At 42.6% G+C, this 22,199-nt stretch overlaps 1 protein-coding gene and 1 pseudogene across 1 annotated transcript; both read left to right on the top strand.

Annotated features, from left to right (window-relative positions):
- The first annotated feature begins 7,591 nt into the window (after positions 1-7,591).
- On the top strand, positions 7,592-12,692 carry LOC118638369 (annotated as a pseudogene).
- A 6,391-nt stretch (positions 12,693-19,083) lies between these two features.
- LOC118638827 (zinc finger protein 845-like) lies at positions 19,084-21,113 on the top strand. The gene is given in 3 exon segments (XM_036274957.1): positions 19,084-20,093; positions 20,200-20,533; positions 20,536-21,113. Coding segments are annotated over 3 exon segments (1,887 nt in total). The 3' UTR covers positions 21,079-21,113.
- The last annotated feature ends 1,086 nt before the right edge of the window (positions 21,114-22,199 follow it).

The following is a 22,199-nucleotide window of genomic DNA, read 5'->3' as shown; positions in this document are numbered from 1 at the left end:
CCCAAGTAGCACAGCTCCCAGTGACTTCTGGGAATCCTAGTTCTGAATCATTGAACCTGAAGCTGGTTTCAGCAAACTCCCAAACCTGCAGTTGGTGTCAAAACTGAGGGTGGTCTTGGGTGGAGGCTGTGCCCTCAAACCTCCCAGGATGGCTAACTCTGTGCAGGGGGACTGTGATCTGGACCTGAGTGGGTGTGTTTAGGGTGCTTAGCCTCACTCTGAGTCCATCCTCCCTTCAGCCACACTGTCCAAAGTCAGGAGGGACTGCGTCATCCAAATTTGAATCTCTTGGGGCCTCTAGATAGGGTGGTGTGGGTCAGGACATGGCAGGTGGACAGGAAGGAGGAGGAAATGCCCAGGAAGTGTCAGTACTCTGCGTCCAGCAAAGCTGACCACGTAAACACGCAGATTATCAATAGAGAACACTGATGTTAGTGGTTTCAGTGCAAAACCTGGAGGCATACTTAGACACGAAAAATATTTCAGATATATTGTCAGTAGGAAAATCAGGTTACAAAACAAGATGATACATTTGTGAAATTCTATATATGAATATATATACACTCATGGTCTGTAATATATATATACATATGTATATATATATACATACATAATATATGAATACATACACACACAGAGACAAGACATGAATAGAAAGATAAAAGTAGAAACAGGAATAGAAACACCCTGGAAAGTTCTAGATCCCCTTGCACGGACATGTTAAGGGGTGTGAAGCTGCTACCCTTAAGCCTGCCTGCAAGTTCAGTCCTTGACTGGATTTGCGGTGTCCCCACCATCCCCTAACTGCTGACAGTGGCTCGGGTTTCTGGAATTTTGGCATGTGCCAGGCAGAGAGTGCCGAGGTGATGAATGCCCAATAAAAACCGGGGCGCCCAGGCTGTGGGCTTCCCCATAGACGACACCACATCTGTTGTGGGAGCTGGATGGCGGAGGAGTAATGCACGTCCTGTGGGCTTGCACCGCTCTCCTCTGGGCATTTCCTGGGCGCCTCTCCCTCCGCCGATCCTATCGGTACCCTCTCACTGTAATCAATCTTAGCCACGACTAGGGCGATGGGTGGAATCCCGAGTCCAGAGCATCACTGAACCAGCTGGTGGCCTTGGGGACCCCGACACACCCTTTGATCATGAGTTTCTTCTTTTTTTGTAAGTATATCTCACTGGGTGTTGTAATCACAGCAACGCACTGGGTTGACATATAAATGTGTGTGCATTTATTTTTTAAAATATGTTTTAACTTTTTAGACAGAAGAAGGGAAAGAGAAACATTGATATGAAAGAGAAACATTGATTGCCTACCTCCTGCACGACCCCCAACTAGGGACAGAGTCCACAATCCAAGCATGTGCCCTGACCAAGAATTGAAGTGGGACCACTTAGTGCATGGGATGGTGCTCAATCCACTGAGTCACGCTGGCCGGGCACCTCTAAATTTATTAAGAAGAATTTAAGACTCTCAAAAGACAGAGAAACTTTCTTTAAAAGAAAAAAAAAAAAAAAAAAGTCTTGCCCTGGCCAGTTTAGGCTCCGCGGTTGGAGTGTAGGCCCACAGACCAGAGTCCCAGGTTCAAGTCCCACTAAGAGCACATGCTTTGGTTGCAGTTTGTCCCGGGCCCTGGTTGGGGTCGTGTCGGTGGCAGCCAGTTGATGTGTCTGTTTCACTTTGACGTTTTTCTCTCTCTCCTCCTTCCTCTCTCCCTCCTGCTTTATCTGAACAAAATAAATAAATAAACGGTTATTTTCACAAAGGGCATCCTTCTGTTTTTCTCAGAAACAGTGTGAGTTTTGAAATTTATAAAGTAGTTTATTCTGATATTTTAGTAAGGTTTTATTATTTTTACAAACTAAATGCTTAGCCTGAAATAGAAAATTTGGAAGATATATTACTTTAAGACACACACAAAAATTCCCTCTTCTCTCCCCAAGATCCCAGGACAGAGCTTACATACCCTGATCTCTAATCATAACGCACAGAATTCTTGCTGTTTCTCTATAGATGAAATCTTACTCAAGGAAACATACTTCCACATATTAGATGTTAACTAACAAATGAGATAAAAATTATTGTGGGTGTACATACATGCACAGGTTGCTAGTTTGATTCACAGTCAAGGCACATGCCCATGTTGCAGGCTTGATCTTCAGTAGGGCATGTGCAGGAGGTAGCCCGCTGATAATCCCCTTTCACATCCATGTTTTTCTGTCTCTTCCTATAAAAAATTAATAGAAATATTTATTTTTCAGATAGAGTTGGAGGGGGAGAGAGAGAGAGAGAGAGAGAGAGAGAGAGAGAGACAGACATCAACGTGAAAGGGACACATCAAGTGGCTGCCACCCGCACAACCCAGCCAGGGCAGGGGACAAACTGCAACCAAGGTACATGCCCTTGGCGGGAACCAAACCCGGGTCTCTCTGGACGGCAGGCTAAAGCTCTAACCGCTGAGCCAAACTGGCCAGGGCTAATAGAAATATTTAAATTGAGGTTATGGAATGGGATGAAATTATTGGGCATTTCATAATTCGTTTCATTTCTTTTTGGATTTATATTACAGAGAATATATCTCCCCACTAAGTGTTGCAGAATTCACAAATCTTTTGTTATTGTTGTCATTGTTCCATTTGCTTGTGTATTTATGGTTGATGCCTGTAAATGCCTTGACCTGAGATAGAACCAGCAACCCTGGTCCACTGGGAAATCGCTCCAACCAACTGAGGTACCCGGGCAGGGCAATTTTGTATTCTTGAGCTAAAATCCATTCTCTTCTTCAGATTCTCTGTTTTACATGCTTTGTTGTCCACATATGACACAACGTTCAGAAATAGATAACAAAACAAAAAAAGTGGTAAAATAGGTTATAATTATAAAATAAAAAGTAAATGTTGCAGTTACTTTTTTTTAATCCTCACGAGGATATTTTTTCCATTTATTTTCTTTTATGTTAATTCTTCCAGAGGATATTTTTCCATTGATATTTTAGATTGAGTGGAAGGGAGGGGGGAGGGGGACAAAGACACACAGAGAAACATCCATGTGAGAGAGACACATTGGTTGCCTCCCGCACCACCTGCACCAGGGCCTTTAACTGAACCTACAACCTAGGTACTGCCTTTGACTGCAATTGAACCCGTGACCCTTCTGTCCCCTGGCCAATGCTCTAACCTCTAAGCCAAACAGACCAGGGCTGTTTAACTCCCCTTTTTCCCACACTTCTCAGGGAACAGTCAATGCACTAGGGCACAACCAATACCTCAGGGCAAAGACCATCCATCCTCTCATTGATACTGTGGGAATTGTGGACTGTTAACTGTCCTGTGCCCACCTACATAAAAGATGTATGTGTCTGTGATTTTACTTTTCTTCCAGTCTCAGAGGTTTTCCCACTTTACTTTCTCCCACTTCCCTAAACTATGACCACTGTATTTCATAGAACCCACTTGAGTCCTCTTTAATTATAATGTATGAAATAAGGTGCACAATTGCCATTTTCTGAAACATGTCAATGGTTGAAATTTTGCTTCTCCATAATTACTAAAATTCTCTATGGGTTTGAATGTTTCTTACGTAGAAAGGAAGATGTTTAAATATAATGCATTAAGCAATGAATTTAACCAAGAGTTAAGTATTAGTAAACATCAGTCAGTGTACATCAAAGCTATAATGTGTGTGGAAAAGACTTATCCAAAGTTGAATCCTTGGAAGGTCCCCATAATATCGATTTTGGAAAGCAGTGTAAAAATTTTAGTGATGTACGCTGGCTGGTTTGACACAGTGGTTAGAATGTCGGCCTGTGGTCCCAAGAGTCCGGGGTTTGGTTCTGCTGAGGGCGCGTACCTTGGTTGCAGTTTGTCCCTGGCCCTGGTTGGGTCGTGCGGGTGGCAGCCACTGGAAGTGTCCCTTTCACATGGATGTTTCTTTCTCTCTTCCTCTCTCTCCCTCCCACTCTATCTGAACAAAAAAAAAAAAAAGGAAAAATGTCCTTGGGTGAGGATAAAAAAAAATTTTTTTTAGTGATGATGTGGGTAACTCAAATGTAGTGAAAAAAAAATTCTGTCACCAGTGACAGTGAAGTGGCTGGAGCGGGGACAGCCCAAAGGCTTCAGGCCCCTCCCTCCTTTCCTGGTCTCTGCACACCCCTGGCCACTTGTCTCCGCACCGCCCCCATTGGTGAATCCTGAGCTTCTGACCCCGCCCATTCATTGCCGACAGGAGCATGCGCAGTAGCTCGCAGTGGCAGAAGGGCCTTGGAACCGCCCAGGTCGCAGGTCCTTTCTGAGGTGCAGCAGCTTCCTCCGTCCTCTCCCTGCGCGGGGAAGGCGGGGGCGCTGCCGGCGGGGAGTCCTGGTTGGACCCGCTCCCGAGCCTCTCACAGGGCAGGTCCCAGTCCACGCGGGACGCTGCGCCGTGGAGGCTCCAGTCCGTCTCCTCGGAAACGGAGCCGCCTCCGGCCGTTGGGCGCCGCCTGCCCGCGGTTCTCCCGCTGGAAACGTCCCCTGGCCGCCGGGCCCCGCGGCTCCCGGTCCGGGTGAGCGACCGCCTGCGCCCCTCCGTCGTCTCTCCCCTTTCTCGGCCTGGGGTCCGCACCCCGCCTTCCCGAGCCCGCTTCCCGCCGCACGAGGGGTGTCGGTGCCCGGACAGCGCGGGCGCCCTGGGGGGACTGAGCCGGGAGGCGCGGCCCCCGGAGAGGTCCCGCCGCGGGGAGCGCGCTGTGGCGGCGGCTGCGGAGGGGCGGGAGCCGGACGGACAGACGGCACGTGGGGGACGGTCCTGAGGCCGAGAGCGGACGGGGTGGGAGAGGCCTCGGGGAGGAGCGGGGGACAGTGAGACTCTCCGGGGAGAGGGCACCCCGAGGGGAGCACAGGGCTGTCGGGAGCGGCCTGGGGAGCCGAAGTGGGGGCGACAGGACGGGCCCCGAGGACGGAGAGCGTGGTCCTGAGGGGAAGAGTTGGGGAGCGAGTGCAGGGACGGAAAGGGGTTCAGGGGTGACGGGCCGAGGGAGACACAGCGCTGAGAGGCAGCCCGCTGTGGGGACGGGCAGGACGGGCACAGGGCACGGGCCGGGCAGGGGTCTCAGAAAGAGGCGGGGAGCCCCTGACGGCGGGGAGGTTTCCAGAGTGTGCGGGGCAGGTGCAGGGACAGGAATAGAGAAAAGGGGAGAAGGAGCCGGGGACGGGGAGGGGAACAGGAAAGGACAGCAGTGCAGAGAGGGGATCAGGGAGGCAGGCAGATCTGCAGACAGAAACACACAGGAGCTGGGAGCCCGGGACTGGATCTGGGTGACTGCTGAGCTGCTGGGGTGTGATTAAGTTGTGATATATCTGCTCATGGCTTTATTTTTTTATTAATGCTTTTTATTGAGTTTTTGTACAGAAAGGGAAAAATTAAAACATTGATGTCAGAGAGAAACATTCCTGGGTTGCCTGTTGCTTTTTATTGTCTCTCGTGGATTGACTTTTTTTTAACTCCTGATCTGTGATTCAATTTTATTTTTATTTAAAAAAAAATTTTGTTGTTGATTTTAGAGAGAGAGGAAGAGAACGATAGAAACAACAATGAGAGAGAACATCGACTGGCTGCCTCCTGAATGCCCCCCTGGGTATTGGGTCCACAACCTACCTGGGCATGTGTCCTGACCAGGAATCAAACGGATGACTCGTTGGTGCATGGGTCCATGCTCAACCACTGAGCCACACCGGTGGAACAAATTCAAATTTTTTTTATCCTCACCCGACGACACTTTTTCATTTTTTGTTTAGATAGAGTGGGAGGGGGATAGAGAGAGAGAGAGTCATGGAAGTGAAACAGACACATCGAATGGCTGCCTCCCGCATGACCAACCAGGGGTGGGGGGACACAAACTGTAACCGAGGTACACGCCCCTATTGGGAACCGAACCCAGTTCTCTCTGTACCACAGGCCGACGCTTTAATCACTGAGCCAAACTGGCCAGGGCACAAATTCAGTTTTTAAATGCATACTGATATAAATCATAGCGTGTTAAGTATTTGATTTTTGTACACAGTCATTAACTTATGAAATAAACATTTGTGACCCCTTATCATTTTATTCTAAATTTATGGTAGGTTCAACATTTTTAAAACTTTAAACGTAGAAATTATTACATTAGAAAACAAGCTTTGTGCCCTGGCAGGTTTGCTCAGTGGTTAGAGAGTCGGGAGGCCCGGGTTGGGTTCCCGCTAAGGGTACGTGCCTCGGTTGCAGTTTTTCCCCTGCCCTGGTTGGGGTCATGTGGATGCCAACCACTCATTGTGGCTCTCTCACATTAATTTTTCTCTCTCTTCCTCCCCCTGTCCCTTCTCTCTATCTGAAGATAAATGCAAAAATGTCCTTGGGTGAGGATAAAAAACAGACAAACGAAACAACCCTTGCCCTGGCCAGACTGGCTTGGGTGTCAGGTTTGATTCCTGGTTTAGTGTTCATACCTGTGTTGCAGGTTCCATCCCTGGCCCTGATCAGGGCCCAGCGGGAGGCCAATAATCAATGTGTCTCTCACATTCATGTTTATCTCCCTCTCTCTTCTTCCCTCCCTTCCAATCTATCTAAAAATCAATGGAAACCTATCCTCAAGTGAGGATTAGCAAAACAAAAGCCCAAATTGTTGTTCATTTTATTTTATTTTTAATATATTTTTTAGTCTTCACCGAAAGATATTTTTTACATTAATCTTCAGATACAGCTGGAAGGAGAGAGGGAGGGAGAGAGACAGAGAGAGAAATATCAGTGTAAGAGAGACACATCCATTGATTGCCACCCACACAACCCCAACCAGCTGGGTAAAAACTGCAACCGAGGTACGTGCCCTTGGTAGGAATGGAACCCAGGACTCTCTGGTCCAAGGGCAGAGATCTTACCGCTGAGCCATACCAGCTAGGGCATTTTGTTCCTTTTTTAAATATGTGTCTAGTTTAGATCCTGAACTCTGTATCCTGTCTACTGTTTATCATATGTCAAGACATCCATTGGACCTAGTTGATAATATTAGGCTATTTCCATGTGCATTTGTTAAAGATGTCAGTGATCTTAGCAGTCAGAACCTAGTTGTGTGAGTTGTTCAAATGTTCAGCAGCTTTTTTTCCCCTTTATGTTATTTGTTGAATTAGTGACTGTGAGCCACAGAGGACCTGTTCTCCTCAAGTCCCTCTTGCTCATTCTTTGAAAATATATATGTGTTTTTTAATCCTCACCCCAGGATATTTTTTCATTTATCATCAGATAGAGTGGGAGGGAGGGAGAAAGAGAAAAGGGGAAATATCCATGTGCAAGGGACACATCAACTAGTCACGTCCTGCATGACCGACCAGGGCCGGGCATGAACCAGAACCAAGGTACATGCCCTTGACCGGAATACAATCTGAGATCATTGATCTGTGGGCTCAATGCTCTAACCACCGAACCAAACCTGCCTTGTTCATTCTCTGAAAAAATATATATATATATATATTTTTTTTTTTCACATGAGGACATTTTTCTATTTTTTGTTCAGATAGAGTTGGAGGGAGAGAGAGAGAGAAAAAAAACATCAACGTAAAAGAGACGCATCGAGTGGTTGCCACCTGAATGACCCTACCAGGGCCGGGGACTAACTGCAACAAACTGCAACCGAGGTACGTGCCCTTAGTGGGAACCGAACCCGGGTCTCTCTGGACTGCAGGCCAATGCTCTAATCGCTGAGCCAAAGCAGCCAGGGCCATTCTCTGAAAATATTGAAGGATGGACTAGATTCACTTCACTAGGTGAAGTCATTTGATCAGTATATTTCAATAGCTAACTTTTTTGAAAGATTTTTGCATGAAGATCTTCTATTCTCTGTTATTTCCTGAAAAAAAGAGGAAGGAAATATGCCTCGGACGCCTGCATGTCTAAGACGCTGATACTTGAATGCCTCACACCACCCAGAAGTGTCAGGTTTGGCACATCTGATGTCTGTCACCTAGAGGCAACTAGTTAAAGATGATATATCATGGGTCCAACTGCCGGTTCGTTTAGGGAGGGAATGAGGTGCTCGGTTGGGTTTCGGGGTTCAGGAGAGCAGTGCACATTCTCACTGCTGTAGGAGTCTGTGGATGTCTCTGGAAGGAGAGACACGTGAAGACAGAGAAAAAAAAAAACAGCTCTCACTGTTTGATCTCCATGTAGGAGCTCATTGTTCCTGACTCCTCTGTGACAAAGGACAGCAGAGAGTGGCCTTTTCAGCAGTTCCAGGTGCTTCTGACTGTGAGTGTGGTGTGTGCTGATTAAGGGCCTGTGTGGACACATTTGAAGACATTCTGTGACTCTAACGTAACGTCACCTGAGAAAACAACCTTGAACAGGACCAGGACAAAATGGCTGCTTCTCAGGTAAAAGATGTGTTGTGGGTCAGAAGCTGTGTCTGCTTTGCCTCTCACGTGGGTGGATTTAGAACCTGCAACCATTATTTCTCTTCTTCTGATGTTCTTGCCTAGCGAGGTTGTTTTCCCTGACTTCTTTTATTCCTTTTTCCTTGTGATGATCAAGGTCAGCAGACTGTATGCTTCTCCTTTGTACCAGAGCTTGTTGTGCATTCACTTTCTTCAGGCTCCCCCAGGTGAGGAAGCATTCCTGCCTGTGATTCATGACTTTCAGTTCTTGTAAACATCCCTTTCCTGACAGATCAAGCAGGGAAGGTGTATCTAACATCCCTATTGGGATGGGGACAGAGGCTCGCGTGTCAGTGAAATAGGGAAACGTAGGTTTTAGATTCAAGTGGCTGTAGCACCAGCTCTGTAGATCAGGGTAAGAAAATGCACATTTATTGCTCAGAGTAGCTCCAAGCTCTGAAAAGAGCAAGAAGAAGAGACTTGCTCAGTAGATTAGAAGGAAAGACGTGCTATTAAAATGTACTATTAATGCCCTGGCCGGTTTGGCTCAGCGGTTAGAGCGTCGGCCTGCGGTCCTGAGAGACCCGGGTTCGGTTCCCGCTGAGGGTGCGTGCCTCGGTTGCAGTTTGTACCTGGCCGTGGTCGGTTGTGCGGGTGGCAGCCACTCGATGTGTCCTTTTCACATCGATGTTTCTCTCTCTCTCTCTGTTCCTCTCTCTTCCACCCACTCTACCTGAACAAAAAATGGAAAAATGTCCTCGGGTGAGGAAAAAAAAAATAAAATAAAATAAACAGCTGATTTTGTTTTAAAAAATGAATAAATAAATAAAATGTACCATTAATAGCCCGTAACCCGGGCTGATGTGGTTCAGTGGTTAGAGCGTTGGCCCATGCACCAAGGGTCTGCAGTTCAATTCCTGGTTAAGGGCAGGTACCTGAGCTGTAGGTTTGATCCCTGGCCCTAAATGAGGCATGTAGGGGACGCAAGCAGTTGATGTGTCTCTTTCACATCTATGTTTGTTTCTGTCTTTCTGTCTCTCTCTCTCCTACTTCCTCCCTCCCTTCCACACTCACTAAAAATCAATGGAAAAAATATCCTCTGTTGCAAATTAACAATAGATAAATGTAAATAAATATACTATTAGCGTACAAAACATAAGAGGTACATGTGGATTGACATGTGCCAAAAGTTTACTTGTGATCATTTTCACAGAATAATTTTCTTATTCATGATTTTTGGCCAGTGATGCAAATCAGTGTGGACATTTCCTTTCCTGTGCCTCAGTCACCTGATATCCACACTCCAGTCCACCTGATACTCACTGTGTGTGGTGCTCTCTGCACTACAGAGCTAACAGTTTCCCTGTATCAGTACAGAGTTTCTAGTAGGGATTTAATCAGAGATGTGAAAAAAACCATCACATTTCATCTGGAAACTTCCCTCTTCGTAGTTTCTGTTTCTTTTGGAATATGAAGTCCCTACTTTTCTTTTTCTGTATTCATTTTTAGAGAGAGAGGTAGGGAGAGGGAGAGAGAGATAGAAACATCAATGAGAGAACATTGATTGGCTGCCTCCTGCATGTCCCCACTGGGGATTTGGCCCACAACTTGAGCTTGTGCCTGAATGGAAATCAAACTAGACCACTTGGTACATGGGTCAATGCTTGACCACGGCCACACCGGCCGGGCATGAAGTCCCTTCTTTTATTTCCTACAGATCATTCGCTTTTGATGTGGGAGCTTTAACCAATCACCCCTTGTTCTTGTCAATTTTCATTATGTTTTACACTCATTATCACGTTGTAGAAAGTTTATAAGAATCGTAATCTTAATGTATGTTCAACTAAATTCCTACAATATCCCTCCACTAATATGCAAAAATTTTCAGAGAAAAAGATCAAGAAATAATAGGTCTAACATTTTTTTCCATTATTATGTGAGTTCCTCTACTTACTGTGTTTATAAAACACCAAGAGTATTATTCACTTATAGATACATGAGATTTATGGAATCTCAAAATAATCCTGATTTTAGTGAGATGAAAATTGTGTTTTGTATCCCTTTAATATTGTACATTGTTCTCATATGTGTGCTTGTCTGTATGCATAAAACTTCAACATTATTTGAGACTTTTTTCCTTGTTTTGCTTAATTTTGATTTTTTAAAAAATTATTTTTTCTTTTTTTTTTTTTAATTTATTTTAGAGAGAAATAGAAACATGGATGAGCAAAAACACAGACTGGCCGCCTCCTGCATGCCTCCCACTGTTGACTAGGACCACAACCTGGGCATGTGTCCAGATCGAAAATCAAACTGGCCACCTTCTGGGTCATGCGTCAACACTCAACCACTGAGCCACACCGGCCCAGTGGTTTCTTTACGCTTATTGACTGTTTTTGTTTTGTTTTTCTTTTATTGTAGATGAAGGTTGGAGTGAAATTCAAGGTTCAATTTCAGTTGTGTGTTTCACAAAATTTTTTCATATCAGAAGCAAAGTAATCTTGTCCAAAGATTACTCATTATCAGTTTCTTTATTTAATGAATTTTTTTAGGGAGAGAGAGATAGAAACATCTATGTGAGAGAGAACCATTGATCAGCTACCTCCTGCATACCCCCTACCAAGGGTCGAGCCTGCAATCTGGACATGTGCCTTGACCAGGAACCGAACCAAGAACTCTTAGTCTGTGGGATGACGCTCAGTCCACTGAGCCCCACCAGCTGGGCAATGTATAAATTTTTTCTCTTTTCTCTTTCTGTGCTATTCAGAAGGATGGCACATGGACTTGGAGACATTGGCATCACAAGTAAAAGTGAGCTTGTTACACATGTGTGAACCTAGGCCCCAGCACAGAATTCCTGTGTCAGAATCTGTATTTTTAGAAAAGTTCTGTTCTAACCCTGGCTGGTTTGACTCAGCAGTTAGAGAGTCAGTCCTCAGACCAAAGGGTCTCGGATTTGATTCTGGTTAAGGGTTAATTTTAAAGTGTATTTTCCTGCCCTGGCCGGTTTGGCTCAGCGGTTGGAGCATTGGCCTGCGGTACAGAGAGACCAGGGTTCGGTTCCCGCTAAGGGCATGTACCTAGGTTGCAGTTTGTCCCCTGCCCTGGTTGGTTGTGCGGGTGGCAGCCACTCGATGTGTCCCTTCACATCGATGTTTCTCTCTCTCTCTGTTCCTCTCTCTCCCTCCCGCTATATCTGAACAAAAAATAGAAAAATGTCCTCGGGTGAGGATAAAAAATAAAAATAAATAAAATAAATAAATAAAGTGTATTTTCCTGAAAAGTAAAGTCTATGCAGTAGATATTCGGACACATGTCATCTCCATTTCTCAGTGTTCGAAAATACACTAGAGCATATTACTGGGTCAAAATCATCTTAATAGATAATTCCGGGTACTCTCCTAGGTCAAAACCAGTTCTCCTTACACTGTTTCCGTGTTGGGTGACATTATGAACTCCGCTTGCTGTTTCTTGGTGAAAGCGTCTTTCCTTTCAGGGACCGCTGACCTTCAGGGATGTGGCCGTAGACTTCTCTCAGGAGGAGTGGGAATGCCTGGACCCCGCTCAGCAGACATTGTACCTGGATGTGATGTTGGAGAACTACAGGAACCTGGTCTCCCTGGGTGAGGATGACTTCCTTCCAGAGCTCCTCCTACAGCCGCTGGGTTTGTTTTCTTTATGACTTTAACATCTTTTGGGGGCTTCTGCTTTGTATGATAGCCTGTCAGAGTCTTGCTCTCAGGGAGCCAATTGGTGGTTTTCTGGTGCAGAAAGAAAGGCTTTGTGATGTATGTGAGTTAGGAACTCGGTGTCTGAAACTTTACATGTTGTCTAGAATAATTAAGGTGCTATCAGGAAACAGTATTTTGAAAATAATTTTCCATAATCTAATATTCTACCATGTCTTCTCACCTGAGGACAAACTGCACTGAAAATGGGATTATCTCTATCAAAACTCAAATTCCATTTTCTAATAAATATGTCTTTCTGTCTCTAAGTCAGTCCTGGTCATCTTTTTGGAGCAAATTTCAGAGCATTTGGTCCATGTCTGGGGTACTTTTAGTTGGGTAGAACATCGTCCAAATACACCAAGATTGCCGGTTTGATCCCATCCAGGGCACATGCAAGAAGCAACCAGTGTTTTGCATGAATAAGTGCAACATCAAATCCATGTTTCTGTCTCTCAAATTCATAAATAAATAATATAAAACTGTATTCAGAAACAAAGAGCACTGAGATGTGAGGAGAAAAAAGATAATGTCTCTTTACCCAGGGAGGTGGGAAGGAGGAAGCAGGTGACACAGGTGGTGAGAGGTCCAGAGGACCTGGAGGAAGCCAGACCTTCAGTATGGTTGGGAAGCTGTGCTTCAGTGGAAGCATTTTGAGAGCCCAGGTCTATGTCTGCTGCTGTTGTAGAGCGACAGCTGCTCCCCAGCATATGAAATGCTCCCACATCCCCTCTGGACTCTGCTTCTGCTATAGGCACATTGCTGAGGAATTGTATTTTAAGCCATTCTTTAAAAAATATTTTTTCTTCATTGATTTTAGTGAGAGAGCAAGGGAGAGGGAGAGACAGATAGAAACATCGATGAGAGAGAACATCAATTGGCCACCTGCATGCCCCCCACTGGGGATCAGGCCCACAACCTGGGCATGTGTCCTGACCATGAATTGAACCTGCAGCCTCTTGGTGCATGGGTTAACACTCCGTCACTGAGCCACATCAGCTGGGCTAAGCCTTGTTTATTTATTTTTTTAAGTTTTGTGTTTGTGTCATGTAAGGTGTTTATGAAGTACGTGTTTGAGATTCTTTATTTGGTGCACAAGTTCCAGGAACACTGGGGACATGTTGTCTGGTTTATAATTTCTAATCATATTGATGTTTCAAACAAAATCCCACAAACTTTGGACTCAGTGATTTCATCACAGCACAGTGCTCATCCCGAAATGATTAAAGCTCATTTGCTGTTTCCTTCAAAAGTTTGTTTTTGTGTCAAAAAAACTAACATAAGAAATTTCTAGTCTGTAATCTATTTCTTCATGTTACAATATTTTAATGTATTTTCCCTTCGAGTTTTGCTATACGTTACCGACCTCTGAGCATCGTCCATCTGCAGGAAATTCCTCATCGCTCTCATCTAATTCTCTCTTGTTCAGGCCAAAGCTATCTGGGCTGTGTGCTGTGTGTTTACACTTTCTGATCAGATCTTTTCCACATGTGTGTCTGCATATTCACTAGTGCTGATACAACATGCTGCAATGTGCTGCTTCGGTAAGAAGTGAGTTACAGAATAATCAGGCACTTCACATCTAGGAAAGGGTTTAGTTCCTCAATTTAAGTTTACTTCAGGCCAAAGCAATGATGAGGTTTTTCATTTGCTTTCCTCAGCGTGACTCTTGATTCCATACTTAATCTGAAATGCTTAGGTTAATTTTTAATTTGTTTTGTATTGATTTCAGAGAAAAATAAAAGGAGGGAGAGAAACATCAATTTTTATGTTCCACTCAGTTATGCATTTATAGGTTGGGTCTTTTGTTGTTAATCCTCATCCAAAGATATTTGTTCATTGATTTTTAGATGGAGTGGATGGGAGGGAGGGAGAGAGAGAGAGAAACATCAATATGAGAGAGACACATGGATTGGTTTCCTCCCATTTGCAACGTAGGGCCGTGCCCTTGACTGGTAATTGAACCTGCGACCCTTTGGTACGTGGACTGATGTTGTTACTGTTGAGCCAAACCAGCCATGGCTATTGTTTGATTCTTGTGTGTGCCCTGACCGGGGTCAAACTCACAACCTTGGCAACCTTGCCATATTGGGATGATGATCTATCAACTGAATGAGCCAGCCAGGGCTTAAATGTTTAGTTGGAACATCTGTTTTTCTCTGCAAATTTTATACCTGTCTTATTTTTCTGTTTTCCATAATTGGATGGCAGGATAGATTACATCATATATACTTTGTGTAAGAATAACAGAAACAAATTAATATTAAAAAATGTCTCGCCTGGCCGGTTTGGCTTAGCGATTAGAGTGTCAGCCTGCAGTCCCGAGAGACCCGTGTTCAGTTCCTACTAGGGGCATGTACCTTGGTTGCAGTTTGTCCCTGGCCCTGTTGGGTTGTGCGGGTGACAGCCTCTTAATGTGTCCCTTTCACATCGATGTTTCTTTCTTCCCATCTTTTCCTTCCACTTTGAACAAAAAAATGTCTCATGGCATTTAAATGCTTTTTTATTTAAAAAAATTTTTTTATGAGAGAGAGGTAGAGAAACAAACATTGTTTTTTTATCAATTCATTTATGCATTAATTGATTGAATTTATATGTGCCCTGACCGGGGATTGAACCTGCAACCTTTAAGTATCAGGATGATGCTCTAACCACCTGACCTACAAGGCCAGGGCTACTAAATGCTTTATTATTAAAATTACTCTTTTAGCCCTGGCCAGTTTGGCTCAGCAGTTAGAGCGTTGGCCTGTGGTCCAGAGAGACTCAGGTTCAGTTCCTGCTAAGGGCACATTCTTTGGTTGCAGTTTGTCCCCTGCCCTAGTTGGGTCATGCGGGTGGCAACCACTCGATGTATCCCTCTCATGTCGATGTTTATCTCTCTCTCTCTCCTACTCTATCTGAACAAAATATGGAAAAATGTCCTTGAGTAAGGATTTAAGAAAAAAAAAAGTGGACAAAGATGTGCAAATGTCTTTTTTGCAGATATTCCCATGGAATTTTTTTTTTTCATCCTCACCCGAGGACATTTTTCCATTTTTTGTTCAGATAGAGTGGGGAGAGAGAGAGAGAGAGAGGGGGAGAGAGAGAGAAACATCGACGTGAAAGGGACACATCGAGTGATTGCCACCCGCAGGACCCAACCAGGTCCGGGGACAAACTGCTACCGAGGTACGTGCCCCTAGCAGGAACCGAACCCAGGTCTCTCTGGACCACAGGCCGACGCTCTACGCTGAGCCAAACTGGCCAGGGTGGGAAATTTTTTTTTTTAATATTTGTTTTATATATAGTTTTTTTTATTGACTTTAGAGGTAGCGGGAGAGACAGACAGAAACATTGATTAGAGAGAACATCCATCAGCTGCTCCCCAAACACCCCCACTGGGGATTGGCCCACACCCTGGGCATGTGCTCTGTCCGGGAATTGAACTAGTGTCCTCACGTTGCATGGGTTGATCCTCAACCACTGAGCCACACCAGCCGGGCCTGAATGACTTTTTAAATAGCAGCTTTTAGGTTCACAGCAAATGGTGTAGGAGTTAATGAGAATTCCAATATGTTACCTGCTTCTAAATGCATAACCTCCCTCTTCTCAGTCTTTTACCAGAGTGATACATTTGTTACATATATGCACCTACACTGGCACATCATGAGCACCCAGAGTTTTAGTTTACCTCAAAGTTTAGTGTTGTGTTGTACATTCTATGTCTTTGGAAAAATTTCTGATGACATATATCTACCATGATAGTATCATTTGGATTAGTCTCTTGACCCTACGTATTCCCTATGCTCTGCATATTCTTTTTTTTTTTTTATCCTCATCTGAGGACATTTTTGCATGTATCTTCAAATAGAGCCCGAGGGAGGAAGGAGAGAGAGAGAGAGACATCGATATGAGAGAGACACATCGAGTAGTTGCCACCTACAGAACCCCACCCGGCCCAGGGACAAACTGCAACTGAGGTGCTCTAACTACTGAGCAAAATCGGCCAGGGATGGATATATTTCCCTGTGTCCCCTAAACTCTTTCCACCATTGAATTTTTTTTTTAATGTTTTACTCATTTTTTCTTTTCTAAAATATCTTATAGTTATTATCATATAGTATATAGCCTTTTCAGATATAATTGTTTTTAAATTTTTCCTTATTCATATTTTATACCTACAGCAAGGGAGAGAGAGAGAGAGAAACATTGATTTGTTGTTTCCCTTATTTATGCGTTCATTGGTTGATTCTTGTATGCACACTGGCCAAAGATTGGACCCACAGTATTGGCATATCAGGATGATGCTATAACCAACTGAGCTACCTGGCCAGGCAGATTGGGTTCTTACACTTAATTCTATGTATTTAGGTCATCTTTACATGGCTTGACATATTATTGCTGTATATTGCTGAATAATACTCCATTGTATGTACTTCAGTTTACTTATCCATTCACTGTTTTTAGACATCTTCATTGCTTCCAATTTTTGTAAATTATAAATAAACATGTCATAAATACAGCCCCTTGTAGGCTTTTGTATAGATAGAAGATTTAACTCTTTGGTTAAATACTAAGGAGCACAATTAATGGATTATAGTAAGTGTATGTTTAATTTTATAAAAGTATCTCAACTGTCTTCCCACGTGGCTGTAGCATTTTGCAGTCTCTGTAGCAATGACTGAGCATTCCAGTAGCTCCACATCCACATCAGCATTTTGTGCTGTTAGTTTTCTGGCTTTCCAGTAGTGGTTTAGTATTGCTTGAGTGTGCTGTTTGTTAGTTTTCATTGTTTTATTTATTGATTTTTTTATCCTCACCCAAGGACTTTTTTCCATTTTTGTTCAGAGAGAGTGGGTGGAAGAGAGAAGAAGAGAGAGAGAGAGAGAGAGAAACATTGATGTGAAAGGGACACATCGAGTGGCTTCCTCCCACACGACCCAACCAGGGCCAGGGATGAATTGCAACTGAGGTATGTGCCCTTGACCGGATCAAACCTGAAACTCATTGGTCCATGGGCTGACGCTCTAACTGCTGAGCCAAACTGGCAAGGACATTCTCGTTGTTTTAAAATATGTTTTTATTGATTTTTTAGAGGGAGAGAGAGAGAGAGAAACATTGATGAAAGAGAGAAACATCGATCGGCTGCCTCCTGCACAACCCCAACCTGGGCCCGGGACTGAACCACAACCAAGGTGCGTGCTCTTGACTGGAATTAAACCTGAGATTCTTTGTTCCATGGGCTGATACTCTAACCACAAAGCTGTACTGGCCAGGGACTTCATATATATCTTTAATACCATAGTCTTTGTGGTATGTACTGGCGTTCTTTTAGCACTCTGCATCTTGCACAACAGAATCATGGTCCCCAGCACACTTCACAACAGCGAGATCATGGAACATACAGAGAAGAAAAGAGGAAACTGGGGGTTAGGAGTTTTCTTATAATATTGGCATTGTGTGCCAGGGGGTTTGAGCACATATTGTTGGTAAATGTAAGCAACTTTTGTCCCTTTTTGATGTGACTTTTTCTCATTGTACCTATCTTGAGCTTTCTTTTTTTTTTAATCCTTACCCGAGGACATTTTTCCATGTTTTGTTCAGGTAGAGTGGGAGGGAGAGAGCGAGAAGCATTGACGTGAAAGGGACACATTGAGTGGTTGCCACCCACATGACCCAACCAGGGCCGGGGACAAACTGCAAGCGAGGTACGTGCCCTTAGCAGGAACCGAACCCGGGTCTCACTGGACCACAGGCTGATGCTCTAACCACTGAGCAAAACTGGCCAGGGCTATCTTGAGATTTCTTTGAACTCTTCACTTTTGAAATACTCAAAAATATTACTTGATCGATACTTGCTGGTAAGTTCAAAGTACATTAACCTTAGTGTCAAAACTGAAAATTCTTTTTTTTTCCAGTTATGTCCCCTGAAGACAACCAGGACTTTCTGCAGAAGTCCAGACTACAATATTTATTCTCTGAAATAATACTGGTAAGATATGAATTGCGTGGCTTTTATAATGTTTACTTAATGAAAGACTTGGAATTTGAGAGAGTGTGGTGAGAAGAAACATGTTCGTATAAATCGAATTACCCTGGGGCACATATTCATAATGAAGTTGTTGTCACTTAAAGAGGTCAAGGATATTGATACATTTGGAAAACTCCCAATTGAAAGTCACTTATATTTGCAGATTACTGTATTTCTATATGGGAGGATCAAAAACAATTTTTTACTGTTGTATATTCTTGGAAAGGAAATCTAGAAAAACTATGAACTCATATAATCTGTGGTTTAAATAATAATTTGAATTGTTTGAAATGTAGGGTGGGCCTGGCCAGTGTTGCTCAGTGGTTGAGCATCGACCCATGAACCAAGAGGTCACCCGTTTAATTCCCAGTCAGGGTACGTGCCCAGGTTGTGGGCCAAATCCCCAGTGAGGGGCATGCAGGAGGCAGCTAGTTGATGTCCTCTCACATCAGTGTTTCTATCTTTCCCTCTCTCTTTCTGTCACTCTACAAATCAATAAAGAAAAAAAAAATTTTTTTAATAAAATAAAATGTAGGGTGGGATTAATCTTTCAGCCAATTATTTTTAAAATTTATTAATTTATTTAAAATCTATTAACATTAATTGTGATCAGTTTGGCAATCTTTTTTACAAGGAATCATTATACTTCCCTGAGAACAAGTATTTTTTTTTTTTAATCCCACGTCTATAATTTTCTTGTGCACAGTAACAGTCTTTTATACAACCATCATGGTTTAGTAAGTATCAACAAATGGTTCCTATGGAACAATTGTACGTGTTTAATGAAATCATAGCTGTCACTAAAGGCTGTTCTATTTTCCATGATTGTCAGAGTACATATAATGGAGACAGAAGTTACCAGTGGAGTAAACATTGGAAAAGCATTAAGGAAGATTCAAATTCCAATAGTCATCAGCGATGTCAGCTTCCAGAGAAACATTATAAATGTGGAAAAGTCTTTGACCCAATGTCAAATCACAGTATACATCAGGATATTCATATTGTGGAAAAAATAAATGAACGAACTAAATGTGTCAAATCTTTGAAACAATCTTCAAATTACACTGAACAAGAGAATATTCATAACAGAGAGGAGGCTTACAAATGGAAGCCCTGCGGGGGAGTCTTCAGTCAAATATTCAATCCAAATAGACTTAAAAAAATCTATACTGGAGAAAAACCTCATAAATGTAAAGATGTTGGTGAAACATCTACCTGGACTAAAAGTTTTGCTCTAAATCAGAGAACTCTTATGGGAGAGAAGCCTTACAAATGTGAAGCATGTGGTCAAACCTTTAAATGGCATACATGTCTTACTGTACATGAAAGAAGAATTCATAGCAGGGCAGAATTTTACAAATGCACGGAATGTGGAAAAGAATTTAATCAGTCCTCAGTATATACTGAACATCAGAGAATTCATACTGGAGAGATATCTTATAATTGTTCAGAATGTGGCAAAGACTTTAGCTGCCAGTCGAGTCTTTATAGACATCAGAGAGTTCATAGCGGAAAGAAACCATATAAATGTAGAGACTTTGTTGACAAAACCTTCAGCCAGTCCTCTAGCTTAACTGTCGATCAGAGAATTCATACTGCAGAAAAGCCTTGTAGAGAATGTGGCAAAACCTTTAGTTGGTCCTCAAAACTTACTGTCTGTCATCGAATTCATTCTGGAGAGAAGCCTTATAAATGTAGAGAATGTGGCAAAGACTTAAGCCAATCCTCTGGTCTTACTGTCTGTCAGAGAATTCAAACTGGAAAGAAGCCATATAAATGTAGGGAATGTGGCAAAGCCTTCAGCCGGTCTTCAGAGCTTGCTGTCCACCAGATCATTCATACTGGAGAAAAGCCTTATAAATGTAGAGAATATGTCCAATGCTTCAGTCATATTTCAACCCTTGCTGTCCATCAGAGAATACATACTCGAGAGAGACCTTACAAATGCATAGAATGTGGCAAAGCCTTTGGACAGTCGTCAGCCCTTACTTATCATCAGAGAGTTCATACTAGGTGGAATCCTTATAAATGTAGAGAATGTGGCAAAGCCTTTCTTAACACCTCAAGCCTGATTCAACATCAGAGTGTTCATACTAGAAAGAAGCCTTCCAAATCTAAAGCATGTAGCAAAGCCTTTAAACGGAATTTAAGTCTTACTGTACATGAGAGAATTCATGCTAGGGCAAAACTTTACAAAGGTAGGAAATGTGGAAAAGGCTCTACTCAGTGCTCAAACCATACTACACATCAGATAATTCATACTGGAGATAAGTCTTATAAATGTTCGATATGTGGCAAAGCCTTTAGCTGTCATTCAAAATTTACTGAACATCAGAGAATTCATACTCGAGAGAATCCATATAAATGTAGAGAATGTGGCAAAACCTTTGGCAAGGCCTCAGGCCTTTCTGTCCACCAGAGGATTCATACTGGAGAAAAGCCTTATAAATGTAGACAGTGTGGGAAAGAATTCAGGCAGTCCTCAAACCTTACTGTTCATCAGAGAATTCATACTGGAGAGATACCTTACAAATGTGTAGAATGTGGCAAAGCCTTTAGCCAGTCCTCAACCCTTACTATACATCAGAGAGTTCATACTGGAGAGAAGCCTTATAAATGTAGAGAATGTGGTAAAGCATTTAGCCAGTCTTCATACTTTACTCGACATCAGAGAGTTCATACTGGAGAGAAGCCTTATAAATGTAGAGAATGTGGCAAAGCCTTCAGTGAGTCCTCTGGCCTTACTGTCCATCAGAGAATTCACACTGGAGAAAAACCTTATCAATGTAGAGAATGTGGCAAAGCCTTTGTCAAGTCCTCACAGCTTACTGTCCATAAAAGAATTCATACTGGAGAGAAACCTTATATATGTATAAAATGTGGCAAAGGCTTTCGCCAGACCTCTGCCCTTACTTATCATCAGAGAATTCACACTGGAGAGAAGCCTTATAAATGTAGATAATATGGCAAAGCCTTTAGCTGATCCTCTAATTTTACTGTCCATCAGATAATTCCTTTATCAGTACTGAGAACTTACTGAGCATCACAGAATTCATACTGGCAAGAAGAGTTATGAATGTGAATAATGTGGAAAAGCCATTCACATCTTACTGTATATAAGAGAGTTCATATTGAAGGGAGAACTTACAAATGTAGAGAATGTGGTAGAACCTTTATTCACTACTTAAAACCTAGTCAACATAAGCGAATTCATAATGGAGGAAAGCCTTACAAATGTAGAAACATGTGAGAAAGCAATATCCAGTGTATAAACCTTAATGTACGTTAGAGCATTCATACTGCAGAGTAACCATACAAATGTAAGGAGTATGAAAAATTCTTTCCTTGGCAGTGGGATATTATTTAACATCAGATAATTTTTTTCAACAAAAGCCTTTCAAATGTAAATAATGAGGTAAACCTTTAATTATCAACACAAGATAATTCATACTGGAAAGAAACCTTACCAAAGTAGAGAATGTGGCAAAGCCTTTCACCTGTGCTCAAACTTACTCAACATTGGAGAAATCATTCTAAAGAAAAACAGTAAAAATATAAAGAATTTGGCCAAGGATTTAACTAATGTTTAAACTTCCTTGAGCTTGATAAAATTAAGCCTTTAATTTGTAACACACAGCCCAAAATGTATATCCTCATATCTTAAACTCTGATCATTATTACTGGATAGAGGTCCAAGAAATATAAAGAATGTGGCAAAGTTTGATTCAGTAAACCTTACTCGACAATAGAATTCAATACTGGAGAGAAACAATAAAAATGTAAACAGTGTTTAAAAGTCTTTATTCAGCATTCATAACTTACCCCTTACTAGAGGAAAACCTTAAAATTGAAGAATGTAGGAAATCATAAGGCTGGACCTGTAATATCAGAGATTACAACTATGGAGGAATTCTAAATTCATGAAATAGAAGGAAAGACTTTTGTTCAAAATACACATTTCACAAAAACCCAACGAGTGTATGCCTTAAAGTGAAAAATTTACCAATGTATGTAATTGACTATGAATATCAAAATGTCACTAAGTTCACACTAGATATTTAGAAATACTTTTCAGGTATTACG

The sequence above is a fragment of the Molossus molossus genome, unplaced genomic scaffold, assembly GCF_014108415.1.
Source record: "Molossus molossus isolate mMolMol1 unplaced genomic scaffold, mMolMol1.p scaffold_m16_p_21, whole genome shotgun sequence".
Classification (NCBI taxonomy): Eukaryota; Metazoa; Chordata; class Mammalia; order Chiroptera; family Molossidae; genus Molossus; species Molossus molossus.
This window is presented reverse-complemented; position numbering and strand designations above follow the sequence as displayed.